This window comes from Vulpes lagopus, chromosome 1, assembly GCF_018345385.1.
Source record: "Vulpes lagopus strain Blue_001 chromosome 1, ASM1834538v1, whole genome shotgun sequence".
In the NCBI taxonomy this organism is placed as follows: Eukaryota; Metazoa; Chordata; class Mammalia; order Carnivora; family Canidae; genus Vulpes; species Vulpes lagopus.
The window spans coordinates 131581083-131596065 of record NC_054824.1 but is presented as its reverse complement, the minus strand read 5'-3'; the positions used below and the strand labels follow the sequence as shown (position 1 = coordinate 131596065).

Here is a 14983-nt window from a genome sequence, read left to right as displayed (position 1 = left end):
GGGATCGAATCCCATGTCGGGCTCCTGGTGCATGGAGACTGCTTCTCCCTCTGCCTGTGTCTCTGCCTCTCTCTCTCTCTCTCTCTGTGTGACTATCATAAATAAATAAAAATTAAAAAAAAAGATTTTATTTATTTATTCATGAGAGGCACAGAGAGAGGCAGAGACACAGGCAGAGGGAGAAGCAGGCTCCATGCAGGGAACCTGACATGGGACTCGATCCCAGGACCCCGGGATCACGCTCAACCACTGAGCCACCCAGTGGTGCCCCCTTTTTATTCTTATAGCTGTTCTATGGGGATTTACTTGCATGTTCTAAATAACTTAAGACAGTTATCTCTTTTGATATTTGACTTTTACATGTTATTAAGTTCAAATGATGGAAAATAAGGATTTAGCTCCCTTCTACAGCCACATTACCTTCATACACAGAACTGTCACCCACCCCCCCTCTTCAAACCTCCCAATATACTTCTAATTTATTTTGGTTAGATCAGATTCCAGTGTTTACATTATAATGACTATGTAAATATTATAGCTAAGCCTTCTAACGTACTACAATTAAATTTCTTGTATGCCATTTTGTTTGCCTGGACTTAATGATAAATGAGTGTGGTTCCCCACTTTGCTTAGTCTTCTGTGTACCCATTACTAATCCTGTCAGAATCGCGAACTTTCAGCCCAAAGTATAAATCTGCTCTCAGCTTTGGAACATAACAAACACACCCCGTATTCTATCTGTACCATTTTTTCCCCTTGGAGGTATGTGCCTTGAGCTCTCCATCCCTTTAGTTTTTAACTCCAAAACTGTCACCTGGGATCTCTGTTATCACCCTCTTGAGAATTGCCTTCGATACCTACTATGTTGAATCCCTTATCTGTTTTCTTAGTTGGATTACTCTTTCTTTTGGGTAGACCTCCAGTAGCCTCCCGGGAAAGGGTGCATGAGAGGTAACTTTTTTTTTAACACTTTGCCTATCTGAAAATGTCCTTATTCCTATGTTGAATATGATTCATCAGGGATTAAGTTGGAAATTAATTTTCCTCAAGATTTTGATGGCATTGTTATCATCTTCTAGACGGGGAAGTCTAATATCATCCTGTTTTTCAATTTTTAATTTGCAGCTAGATTCTAGAAGCTCTCAGAATCTCAAATTTGTTCTATATTTTGAGAAATTCCAGAGTGATATAGGTCTCCACCCCTTGTGTTGTGCATGCAAACGGCTGGCCCTTTTAATCTGTGAATTCTCATGTTTCAGTTTGGGGACATTTTTTTTTTTAAGATTTTATTTTATTATTCATGAGAGACAGAGGCAGAGACACAGGCAGAGGGAGAAGCAGGCTCCATGAGGGGAGCCTGATGCGGGACTCAATCCCAGACCGCAGGATCACGACCTGAGCTGAAGTGGCACTAAACCACTGAGCCACCCAGGCTGCCCTGCCCCTGGGACATTTTTTTGAAAAATTTTTACTTAAAACTTAACTCTTGTTCAGTACCACATCATCCACGCTGGGGAATGGGGAGTCAGAACTCACCCGGTGTTGATCATTCAAGGAATCCACACTAGGAAGATGTATGTTATATTCAGGTTGTTTGATGATCTTCAGAATGTTTGGTAAAATGGTTTCTGCTAAGAATCTCAGGCAGACTTTACCTCAGAGTGTGCAACTTTTTAAAAAAGATTTTATTTATTTATTCGTGACAGACATAGAGACCACACACTCAACCACTGAGCCACCAAGGTACCCCCAGAGTGGGCAATTAAAAACACTCCACCCATATCTGTGTAATAATTAAACTGAGTTGTAGTGGGAGAGGGAATGGGTGAAATATGTGATAGAGATGAAGGAGTGTACTTGTTGTGATGAGCAACAGGTGGTGGATGGAAGTGTTGACTCACTATATTATACACCTGGAACTAATATTACTATTTAACTGGGATTTAAATAATAAGCTCTGAAAATGGATGTGATGATAGAGATAAAATCAGAAGAACAAGGGCACCTGGGTGGCTCAGTGGCTGAACATCTGCCTTTGGCTCAGATGGTGATCCTGGGGTTCTGGGATCAAGTCCTGCATCAGGCTCCCCACAGGGAACCTGCTTCTCCCTCTGCCTATGTCTCTGTCTCTCTCTGTGTCTCTCATTAATAAATAAATAAAATATTTTTTAAATAGAAGGAACAATTATCTGTTTAAAAATAATTTAGAGTACCCAATCCCTTTCATGCCACAGCACAGAGAATGGCTACTATGTCTATTCTCACCCACACAGAAGGCTAGGATTTTCTTCTCTGAAAAAGTCTCTAAACTATAGGATATCTTGCACATACAGTAGCCCTAACCCTCACTGTAACACAAACCCTAGTCCTATCACTAACCAGTAACTGGAACACCTAAATTTAATGCTTTCCCTAACCCTAACCATAACTACAGGATACCATGCACATACCCTTCCCCTAAACTTAATCATTACTGTAACCCAACCCTAGAATTGAGAAAGTGGGATCCTAAATACACCATAAGAAAAGCTGAGAAGTAACCAAGTTACTCTCGGTAAGATCCCAAACCTTTAAGAATTGGTAATATTTCTGAAAATAGGTGTGAAGGTAGAGATAACAGAAGAAACAAATGAATGTCAATTTAAGGAATATTTATTTAGGGGCACTAGGTGGCTCAGTCGGTTAAACATCCCACTCTTGGTTTTGGCTCAGTTCATGATCTCAGGGTCCTGAGATCAAGCCCTGCACTGGGCTCCCTGCTCAGCAGGGAGTCTGCTCCCCCTCCCCTGCTTGTGTGTGTGTGTGTGTGTGTGTGTGCGCACGCACGTGTGCACAGGCGCACACACATACACACACGCTAAAATAAAATAAATCTTTCTTAAAAAAGAGTATTTAGAGCTCTATATCCCTTCCTTGCTTCAACTTGTCTAATCATATCCAAGCAGAAATCTCAGGTTTCATTCTCTGGAGAGTTTTCTGAACTGTAGGATACAAGGCTCATAATGTAACCCTAACCTGAATCCTAATGCTACCCCTCACTCCTAACCCTAACCAAAACCATATGAATTGCAGTATACAAAAAAAAAAAAAAAAAGAAAAAGAATTGCAGTATACAAGGCACACACCCTCACCCTGGTCCTAATCCTAACCCTCACTCTTTCCCTACCTCTATCCTGAATACTAACCCTATAAATACCATATGATTTCGCTTATATGTGGAATTTAAGTAGCAATACAGATGAGCAAAGGGATAAAAAAGGAGAGAGAGGAAAACCATAAAACAGACTCTTAATTAGAAAACAAATGGATGGTCACCAGAGGGGAGGTAGGTGGGAGATGAGGGAAATAGGTGATGGAGATTAAGGAGTGCACTTATGTGATGAGCACTGGGTGTTGGATGGAAGCATTGAATCACTATATTATACAAATGAAACTACTATTACTGTATGATAAGTGGAATAAAAATATAACCTTCCGGGATCCCTGGGTGGCGCAGAGGTTTAGCGCCTGCCTTTGGCCCAGGGCACAATCCTGGAGACCCGGGATTGAATCCCACATCGGGCTCCCGGTGCATGGAGCCTGCTTAAAAAAAAAAAAAAATATATATATATATATATATATATATATATATATATATATATATATATATAACCTTCCTAAAAACTAAAAATAAGTTTTAAACAGTACAAATTCACTATCAAATACCAAAGATGTCACTTTAAAGATGGGGAAAGAAACTTCATTTCCTAATTGTACAGAACTGCTAATAGTGCTGTCATCTGATTTTTGGTTTTTTACTTTTTTCTTTTTTAAAGATTTTATTTATTTAACATAGGAGAGAGCAAGAGAACATAAGCAGGGGAGTGCATCAGAGGGAGAGGGAGAAGTAGACTCCTTACCAAGGAAGGAGCCTGATATAAGGCTCAATCCCAGGACCCTGGGATCATGACCTGAGCTGAAGGCAGACACTTGACTGAGCCACCCAGGTGCCCCGCCTGTCTGATATTTGGACCAGCTTTATAGCAGCTTGAATTTGGTTCTTCATTAAGTTAGTCTAGGAAATAGACATTGCCTTGTTGCTAGATATAATAAACTAGCTAGAGATTCAGTGAGAGCCTTGCTAACCAAAGCATTATTATCACCTGGGAATGTGTTAGAAATGCAGAACCTCAGGCCCCACCTCAACCTTACTGAGTCAGAATTTGCATTTTAAGAAGATTCTCAAGTGATTCCCCTGCACATTCAACTTTGAGAAGCAGTGATATGGGTCATGGACATCTTTGAGAATCAGATAGAAGATGAAGACCGAAAGTCTCAGATTAGAAGCCAGGCAGGTGATGGAACTGGAAGGGGGCAGATGGGGATTTTTAGCAACGGGGGAAAGCAGGCTCTAAGTGTCCACAAGTAGAAACTACTTTGCTCCAAGAGACATTTGCCCAGAGGGAATGCAGAATCAGTATTCTCAGATTTTTCAGTTTTTCAAAAGAAGTGAGTAGTGTGGATTTTTTTAATGTATTAAATCAAAATTTACATTTTGGGTACCAATTCCAAAAGTATGGGGCAGGCTAGACTTTGTCAAGGTCAGTAACCTGTGTCTTCAGTTAGACCCTGTCCCCAAAAAGTACACATATGCACCTAGAAATACAGGGTTCAGTGGTGTCCATCAGAGCTTTGTATGGTGATTCTTGTGCTGTCAATATGATAGTCATTGGCCATATGAAGATATTGAGAACTTGAAATGGCAAAAGTGAAGAACTGAAGTTATAATTTTATTTAACTTTAATAAGTCTAACTTAAGCAGCCACATGTATTTAGTGGTTACCGTACTTGGCACACAGATACAGAGCCCATAGACCATGGGTTAAAACTCCTCTTAGGGTGGAAGGAGGGTGAAATAAGGGGAATTAGAGTGCACTTATCATGATGAGCACTGGGTAATGTATACAATTGCTGAATCACTATATTGTACACTTGAAACTAATTTAACACTGTATGTTAATTAGACATCAATAAAAAACAAACCAAAAAACTCAAACTCCTCTCAAATGCTTGTTTTTCCAAAAAAGCTTTTCTTTTGACACAGTTCTTTATTTAGCTAATATGGAGGTTCTCAACTTCAGCTGCTGTGGTAGACCAAAAAATGGGCCAGAAGACATTAGCTCCTTATTCCTGGAACCTGTAAATGTTACCTTATTTGGGGAAAAGGTCTCTGCAGTAGTGACCAAAATAGGGATTTTGAGATGGGGGGATTATATCCTTGATTTTTTGGGTAGGCCTTAAATGCAATTACACAGAGCCTTATCAGAGGGAGAAAGTGAAAGACTCGAGAATGCTGGCCTTAGAGACGGGAGTGATGCAGCTACCAACCACAGAGTGCTGGCAGGCACTGGAAGCTGTAAGAGGAAAGGAATGAGTTCTTCCCTAGAGCCTCTAGAGGGAGGGCTGCTTTGCTGACATCTTGACTTGGACCAGTCCAACTGATTTCAGACTTTTGGCCTCTAGAACTGTTGTTTTAAGGCACCAATTTTGTTGTTATACCGGCCCTAACTAAAAGAGCTGCTCACTGGAATTGCCTGGGGAGCTTTACTTACTTACATTAGATTAATCTCTTCCAATGAGAGTCATCTCAATGAGATGACTATTATGATCTCTATTTTATAAATGAGAGAAGGATTAGCAAATTTTAGGAACTTATAGCTCACTTGTGGCAGAGTTGAGGAACGAACCCAGGTCTGTCTACTACTTCTGGAAACAGTGAACAAGGATGGGGGAAATATCCAAGATGACTTCTAAGACTTCTGCCTAGAACATGGAGTCAACAGCGGTTTTACTATCAAAGCAAGGAATTTGAGAAGCATGGCAGTTGAGGGTATAAGTGCTAAACTCAGTCTAGGAGGCGTCCTTAGTTGTTTTCCTAACTTATACTTCATTCTTGTCTTCCACAAAGGGACACATGGCTTGCTCATCAAAACTCTCGTAGCTATTCAGGGTGCACTCACACTTGGGACTTCCTACTCTTCACTACTCTCTTGGAAACCATAGTTCCATTGTAGGCAAATTGCCTTTTATTTCTAAACCTAATTCCCTAACTCTGTATCTTTGTAGAAACATGGCAGCTTGTCTCTAACATACCTGCTTCAGGCGTCTCTAGGCAAGGAAAAAATGGGTGTGTGTATAGATGGATACAGGTCCACACCCACAAAAGTTTCTAACCAGATGAAGCACAAATATGTTGGGATAAAGAAACAGAGTGATTAGGGTGCCTGGCTGGCTCAATCCATGGAGCATGCAACCCTTGATCTTGGGCTTGTGAGTCTGAGCCCCATGTTGGGTGTAGAGATTACTTAAAATCTTTAAAAATATATAGTGATGAAGAAGAAAAGGTAGAAGAGTGACTATCTCTATAATATTGTTATAGAGTGGCCTCTTCTTTCGCTGCATTAGTAAGCGGCTTATGAAATTCACAGGAAGTTTAATATGCTTATAAGCATAGGGTATAAGGTATAGAGATATAGAGCATAGGATATAAGGTATAGAGATATACAGCATGTTTGATATTTATTTTTACATAATCTCATAAAATGTCCAATTATGGGGAAGATATTAACTATCACCTATTATTCAGCCTCAGATTCAATCTACTGAAAACTCTCCTCAAATGTCCACACAACCTACTGTCAAACCTGCTCACACTGTTTTTTTAAAAAACTTCCCTAAGTGATACACTATCCAATCATCTGTCAGTCTACCATCTAAGCAAGCACTGGCAACCTAAATGTTTCCTGAATATGCCTCCATCCTCACTCCCTCTGCAGTAGTTCAGATCTCTAACAGCTACAGTCTGGATATTTGCAAGAGCTTCAGAGCTGGTCACCCTGCTTGAGTTTTGTCTCCTTCCAAATCCATCCTCACATTGCCATCACAGAGCTCTATCTGAACTGCTGATCAGCTTGTGCCACTTATTCAAGATACTGTTTCAAATTTTAGTTCATAGCCTTTTACCTGGCCTGCCACATCTTTTAAGACTACTTATTTCTTCATCCTTACCCTTACCCTCTCATGGCTTACCATCCTTCAATCCCAGCAAATATAAAATTTCTGTACTGTCCCCTTGGTTTGGACATGACACTCAGCTGTCCCCGTCAATCCCAGTCCCACTCTCTCCATCCCTTCCCCCCGCCCCAGCACTTTCTTTCTTTGTACTATTACAGCATCCTGTAGGTAGCTCCATCAGAACATCTGCCATGTAGCTTACAACGGTCAATTCACATACCCTTCTTCTTAGTCTATCAGTTCCCAAAAAGAATTTGTATCTTACATTTCAATTCTCAGTGAGTAACATGCATCTGGTATATAGTAGTTGGTCTACTAGGACCTTGTTCCTTCAAATTTTTCACTCTACCCTCAAAATAAAAAAAAATAAAAAACCAAACAAAACCTGTCCTTTATGCGTGGAACTTTCATAAGTACTCTTTTACGTCTGCTTTTGGGATGATCTGCATATCTGGTGGAATCCAAACCCATGAATTCACTCCTGATCTCTTGCCAAATCCCATGTCTTTTCACAGTTCCTTACTCTCCTTGCAACTTTCAACTATTGTCCATTTTCTCCTTAAACCACCTTCTATGACTTCACACCGCTCTCAGCCATTGACTGCTCTTGTTTCAGATGCTTCATTGCCTTGACTAAATTAACCCGTCTACTATCGGAGTAAACATGTTCTCTTCTGCACTTTTCAGCTGCTATCTTGCTGGTCGTGTTTGCAGAGCTGCCTCAACAAAAAATCTTATCCTGTTGTCCCCTATTGACGCAAAAATTTCTTCAAATTTAACGTCATGGTAGGTTAAGATACAAGTTTCTCCCCTAACCCTCTAGGTCTGATATAGACAGAATAAAGTAGCCTCTTCTCCATCTCAGACTCCAGTACTGGCATAGTTTTTTGAGGGGAGAGGTCATACCCAGGGCTTGGGGGGGGGGGCGCCCCCCCCCCCCCCCCCCCGCCCCGCGCCTTGTTGTTAATTAGCAAGTGGTTTTTAAGCATCTCCGTTGTCTTCCTAATTCCCCACTTCCCCCCATAAATACATTTTCCAAGAATTCCTATAGAGAGGGGGTGGAAGAGGAAGCCAGTATGTGGGGTTGTGGCCTTGAAGCCCCATTTGGCTTCAAATTTATTTTTACATTTACTTCTGATATCTGAGGGTAAAAAACATATATATATATGTTTATATGCCAAAATATGTGTGTAGGTGGGCTGTCACCTTTTCAAGGGCCATGAGGTTCTCCTGTGTAAGCGTGGGGCAGAGGCGGGGGTCAAACCTGTTCCTTAAAACAGCACTATTTGGAGCAGAACTCCAGCAGCGCCGATGCTACCAGAGGCAAATCGCGCTCAAAGGCAGAAGCAAGCCCGGAGTCTTTCCCCTCCGTGATGTTGGGCAAGTCATGAAACTTCGAGGCGTTCTTGCAAAATGGGAATAACCTTGCTGAGTTAAGTGAAAGAGTAACTGGAATAGCCTAAGTGGAAGGACTCCGAGAAACGACAGCGCGGGTCTCCGGCGACAGGGGCGCCGAGGGGCCGCACGCCCACCCGCCGGGGTCCCCTCCTTCCGCTAACGCGGGAGCCCGCGGCGGCGGCTCGTCTCCATGGCAACCGCGCGCCCATCCCCCGCCGCCCGCCAACCCACCTCGAGGACCGGAAGCAGCTCCGGATCGGGCGCTTCCCCGGCGTCTTCCGGAGGACGCGGGGTCGCTCTTCCCGGCAGGGAGGTGAGAGCCGAGTCCTCTTCCGAGCCCGCAGGCCTCGGGGAGAAGCGCCCCCCGCCGGCGATGGGAGGAGGTGGCCGCGGCCCCGGGCCCCGCGCCCCGCCCGGCTCCTCCCTCCGCGCACGCCCCCTTTAGGCCGGCCCCGACCCCTGCCGCCTCCGCCTCGCACCTCCGGGCCCCTCGCCGCGCGTCCGCAACCCTCGGGGCCCCCGGGCGCCAGCGCTCCGCGAGCCGGCCCGGCGGCGGAGGGACTTTGGAGTGAGTGGGCCGTGCGGGCGGACCCCCGCGTCGGCGCTCTTCGCCCCTGGCCGGGCTGCGGTGTTGGGGGTTCGGCGTCCCGCGTCTCGGCAGGCGCCGAGAGCAGGTGTGCAGGCGGCGCGTGGGCGGCTGGTGCTGAAGCGGCAGAGCGCGTCCCGCCGCCACTCTCCGTGACTTCGGAGTCTGCCTTTAGTTTAGGGTCCCGATGTAACACCCCCCCCCCCCCAACGGCTTCCAGACTCAGGGCCTCGAACCCTTCCTGCTGCTCCGCCTCGACCCTAGAGTCTCATCCGGGCGCGAGGCTCCTCTGCACGGGGCCCCCGGCAGCCTCCGGGATTCAGCCCCCCGCCCCGCCCGTGCCGGCGCCCACGCTACCTGAGCTGGCCTTGTTAGGGTCCTCATCCGCATCGCGGCAGGGAAATAACCGTACGGGGCTTTGACATAAGGTGCTGAGACTAGAGCGTAGTAAATTCTCTGTGTCGTTTGTTATCATTTGCTGCATTGCAGTCACCGTCGTATCATTGACGGATAACACTGTGGACTCTGTCTTCGAATATAAGCTTTAAGGAGCCATAGGCTTTGTTCAGGTCACTGCTGTATCTTTGGTGCCTAGAACAGCACTTGATGAAGTTCGGGTGGGGGATGGTAGAGTGCATAAAGAGGAAAAACGGGCACATATAAGATTTTTTAAATTAGCCATCAGTAATCAATGATGCTTATACTAAAACGGTGCTAAAAATGTCTTGCTACTCCCTTTCTGCTAACAAGCTATGATACTTACGGAAATTGTTGCCCTGCTTCACCACCATGTTGCTTTGGCATTGTGGATTGTTAGAAAATTGTCTGTGTGATTCATTTGATAATACATAGCAATATATTTGCCACTCTCCTTTGGGCCCAACAAGCCAAGTCCTTGATATCCCAAGTCCTTGATATCCCAAGTCCTTGGGATATCCTTGAATAAGTTGGAGAAAAATAATATATTCCTGAAAATGTGCTTCCCAGCATTATTTATGACAGTAAAAATTAAAAACACTCTAAATATTCTATGGTAGAGAGAAATAATAAAAATGTCATGGATTTGGAAGTAGAAGTAAATATGAAATAAATGGAAGCACATTAAGAGGGAGGAATATGCAATTACTTTTTCTTTTGAATGGTTACTGTCAAAATAGTATTGTCTTAATACTATTGATAGTATTAGACTTAATGTTATATTAATACTGCTTAATAATAAGCATTGAAAAAATCCACATGAAAGCACTTCTCTTATGAGTGCTATTTCTTAGCACTCTTTGCATCAGGCTAGCAAAAAAATTAATTGGCTCTTTGAGCCTGCCACAGAGTCAATTTTTCTCAAGCTTCCCTTACTCCTGCTCTCCTGGAGTTCTTGCGCAATCTTGGCTGATCTCTTACTATGATAGTCAGCCTCGTGTGCATGATTTACAGAATAAATTGGGAATTACTCATGCATGTAAATTAATGCATCTTAGCTCTTCGATTTCTTAAGGAAGTATTCTTTGAAAGCTTGCTTTATACTAAGATTAAGGGCAGTGCTTTCTGTACAGTCTTCCATTTCTTAGATGTATTGTTCTAAGGAAACATTTGTCTGTGTCTTGTTCCCACTTGTTTCTTTCATCATACTTAAGGAAAACTTTACCTTCTTGAAGATTAAAACCTATATATCTGTTCCCAGTCCAAATGTCTTTAAAGCTGAGAAAGTCATCACTCTTTCTACAAACTTCAGAGGAATCTGACAGCATTTTGATAGTGAAGATGGAAAAGGAAGAGCAGACCTGTGATCTGAACTCCAGCCTCCCCTGGAGAAGCAGCTCCTGCCCAGAGACCTTCCGCCAGAGGTTCAGGCAGTTTGGCTACCAGGAGTCCCCTGGGCCCAGGGAGGCTCTGAGCCAGCTCCGGGAACTTTGCCATCAGTGGCTGAGGCCAGAGGTGAATACCAAGGAGCAGATCCTGGAGCTGCTGGTGCTGGAGCAGTTCCTGGCCATCCTGCCTGAGGAGCTGCAGGCCTGGCTTCGAGAGTACCAGCCTGAAAATGGAGAGGAAGCCGTGACTATGCTGGAGGAGCTGGAAAAAGAGCTTGATGGGCCAACTGAGCAGGTAAAAAGGCATCTTGTGGGGATGAGTGACCAGGTTGAGTCAGGAGCTCTGGGGCATGACTGCAGGTAGAGTTCTCAAATTATACTCCTACTCGCTAACCACGTAGGGTGGTAAATATACTCATAGAATGTGGCTCTGCTTTCTTCCTCCCTTTCCTGTATCCCAGGACGTTTTCTATGTAGTTTCTTCTCTATTATTTTATTTTGTTTTGTTTTAAAATTTTTATTTATTTGAGAGAGAAAGAGAGAGTGTGCACAAGCATGTGCTCACAACCAGGGGGAGCGACTGAGGGAGAGGGAGAAGCAGGCTCCCAGCTGAGCAGGGAGCTGGATACAGCTGATCCCAGGACCCCAGGATCACCACCTGAGCCAAAGGCAGGGGCTTAACCAACGCCACCAAACGCCCATCTCTATTATTTTATCCCCAACATGATTCCCTTCTTCAGTCTCTGTTATACCTACCTGCTTCTAGGTCTTTTTTGGACAAAGTGAAGACATGCTTGCAGAGAAGCTGACATCTTGGGAAATCACTCAGGAGTCACCAAGTAGCCAGATCAAGCCTGTAAAGAAGCAGCTGCCATTGGCATCAGGGGAGTTTCACTCAATTCGAAAAGGTGAGGGGCAGGATTCCATTCATGGTGGGGGCAAAGGTGGCCTCTCAGCCCACCACACACATCTCAGCTGCTTTCTGCAAGAGGTCTCAAATCTCCCCTCCTGCCTCATCACTGTGCAGACTTCCACTATTAAATGTTGTGCTAATGATTGTCCTCAGGATTTTGTTCTTGTTTCTTTTCCAGACTCTCTTATAATATCTTTCAGATTTTTAAATCCTTGGCATCATGTCCATGGGGATTTTTCAGCCTTTTTTAGAGAAGCATGATATTTTACATGGATGGAGTTCCAGTATATAAAACAGATGAAAACACAGCTACCCTGACTGAAGCAAGAACAAGTAGTATCAGCCCACAAGCTTGGCGAAAGTCAGTCTACAGACCACTAGTCCACGCCATCATTTTCTGTATAGCTATTTGCTTGGTTACTAGTGGCATCTAGTATTCAAATCACCATATTTCTGCCAAGATGACTGCCCTCTCATAGTGACTTGAATAGTTTTCTCTACTCTCTCACATCCTAAACTGGCCTCTGCTGCTGCTTGCAGTACTTTTTGCAAAAGTGCTGCAAAATGGCTGGCTTAGCACCCTGTTCTTTTGTTGCAGATACTAAAAAAATAAAGGCTGTGGGGGAAAAAAGCAGAGCAAAATAAGGGAGACGGGTCTTATTAAATAAGGTAGGGACACAGTCTTATTAACTAAAGTGGTGGAGAAGGCCTCTTTGATGAATGACATTTGAGCAGGACCTTCCTTCTGGATGATCATGCTGGATAAAATGAGAGTCAGAAATGAAGACGGGAAACCCTACTTGGAAGGATCTCCTCTTCTCCCCCCAGCACTGCCTCCATATTCCACAGGGGTCGATCAGCTAAGTAAGGTTAGAGTTTTTACAAGGTGATTTTGATAAGAAAATATAGGAAAATCAAAATACAAAAACATAGAAAATATTTCTGTTTGTTGACAAGAGGCTCATAGGGGCACTTAACACCCCTAGTCTAGCAGTTGTCTTGGCTTAGCTAAGAGAGAAATGGAAGTATTTTCATACTCCATCAGGATCAAGAGGGAACCATCCCTGCCTTGGTAGCTTTTTGTTGTGGTAATTATCAGCCTCAAAGCCAGGTCTTGGGATCCCAGTGTTGACAATAACAACATTCTACCTCCAAATGTCCTCACAGAGGACTCTCTTAAATTTGTTTTGTTTTTTAATTTTATTTTTTTCATCATGATAACCGTACACTTTAATCCCCATCCCTTTTTTCCCTTAGCCCCCCACCCCCCTGCCATCTGGTAATCAGCAGTTTGTTCTCTGTAATTAAGAGTCTGTTTCTTGGTTTGCCCCCGCCTTTTTTCCCTTTGCTCAATTTATTTTGTTTCTTAAATTCCACACATGAGTGAAATCATATGGTATTTGTTTTCCTCTGGCTGACTTATTTCACTTAGCATAATACTCTCTAGCTTTATCCATGTTGATGCAAATGTCAAGATTTAATTATTTTTTATGGCTGAGTAATATTCCACACATTACACAATAAATATTGTGTATTTATACCACATTTTCTTTATCCGCTCATCTATAGATGAACGCTTGAGCTGCTTCCATAGTTTGGCTACTATAATTAATGCTATTAACATAGGGGTGCATATATCCCTCTGAATTAGTGTTTTTGTGCTTTGGGGGATAAATATCTTCATGATCCATTACTGGATCATGGGGTAGTTCTCTTTTTAACTTTTTGAGGAACTTCCATACTATTTTCCACAGTGGCTGCACCAATTTGCATTCCTACCAACAGTGCAAGAGCATTCCTTTGTCTCTACATCTTCACTGACACTTGTTTCTTGCATTTTTTAGTTTAGCCATTCTGACAGGTGTGAGGTTCTCTCATCGTAGTCTTGATTTGTATTTCCCTGCTGATGACAAGTGATGTTAAGCATCTTTGCATTTGTGTGTTGGCCATCTATATGTCTACTTTGGAGAAATATCTATTCTTGTCTTCTCATTTTTAAATTGGATTACTTGTTTTCTGGGTCTTGAGTTATGTAAATTCTTTATGTATTTTGGATGCTAACTAACCCTTTATTGGATAAATAAATTTGCAAATATCTTATCCCATTCAGTAGGTTGCCTTTTACTTTTATTGGTTGTTTCCTTTGCTGCGCAGAAATTTTTATTTTTATGTAGTCCCAATAGTTTATTTTTGCTTTGTTTCCCTTGCCTCAAGAGACACATCTAGAAAAATGTTGCTATGGCCAATGTCAGATTATTGCCTTTGTTCTCTTCAAGGATTTTTTTAAAAAAGATTTTACTTATTCATGAAAGACACAGAGAAAGAGAGAGGCAGAGGGAGAAGCAGGCTCCATGCGTAGCCTGATGTGGGACTCGTTCCTCGGTCTCCAGGATCAGGCCCCAGGCTGAAGGTGGCTCTAAACCGCTGAGCCACCCGGGCTGCCTCTTCAAGGATTTTTATGGTTTCAGGTCTCATGTTTAGGTCTTTAATCCATTTTGAGTTTATTTTTGTAAATGATGTAAGAAAGTGGTCCAGGGGCTTCTGGGTGGCTCAGTTAAGTATCTGCCTTTGGCTCAGGTCATGGTCCCAGGGTCCTGGGATTGAGCTCCATTTGGGGGCAGGGGTTCCTGCTCAGCGGGGAGTCTGTTTCTCCCTCTCCTTCTGCGGCTACTCCTGCTTGTGAGCGCATGCTCTCTCTGTCAAATAAATACATAAAATCTTAAAAAAAAAAAAAAAGTAGTCCAGATTCTTTCTTTTGGGTGTAGCTGTCCAGTTTTCCCAACACTTTGTTGAAGAGACTGTCCTTTTCCCATTATGTATTCATTCCTCCTTTGTTGAAGATTGACCATAAAATTATAGGTTTATTTTTGGGTTTTCTATTTTCTTTCATTGATCTATATGTTTATCTTTGTGCCAGTACCATACTGTTTTAATTACTGTCATTTTGTAACATAACTTGAAATCTGGGATTGTGATACTCAAGATATGTTTTTCTTTTTCAAGATTGCTTTAGCTATTCAAGGTCTTTTGTGGTTCCATAGAAATTTTAGGATTGGGGCCGCCCAGGTAGCTCAGTGGCTTAGCACCGCCTTCAGTCCAGGGCGTGATCCTGGAGATCCGGAATCGAGTCCGACGTCGGGCTCCCTGCATGGAGCCTACTTCTCCCTCTGCCTGTGTCTCTGTCTCTGTCTCTCTCTGTCTCTCATGAATAAATAAATAAAATCTTAA

The 14983-nt window shown here is 43.2% G+C and overlaps 1 protein-coding gene across 1 annotated transcript in view; it reads left to right on the top strand.

The window, feature by feature from the left end:
• Window positions 1-9382: 9382 nt before the first annotated feature.
• The window catches only part of LOC121487486, an 84481-nt gene continuing 78880 nt past the window's right edge, over window positions 9383-14983 (top strand). Inside the window, exons 1-3 of the mRNA XM_041749267.1 lie at window positions 9383-9465; window positions 10716-11137; window positions 11609-11750. Coding sequence (XP_041605201.1) covers window positions 10721-11137; window positions 11609-11750 — 559 coding nt within the window. The 5' untranslated portion in view covers window positions 9383-9465; window positions 10716-10720. The remainder of the gene's footprint in view (window positions 9466-10715; window positions 11138-11608; window positions 11751-14983) is intronic.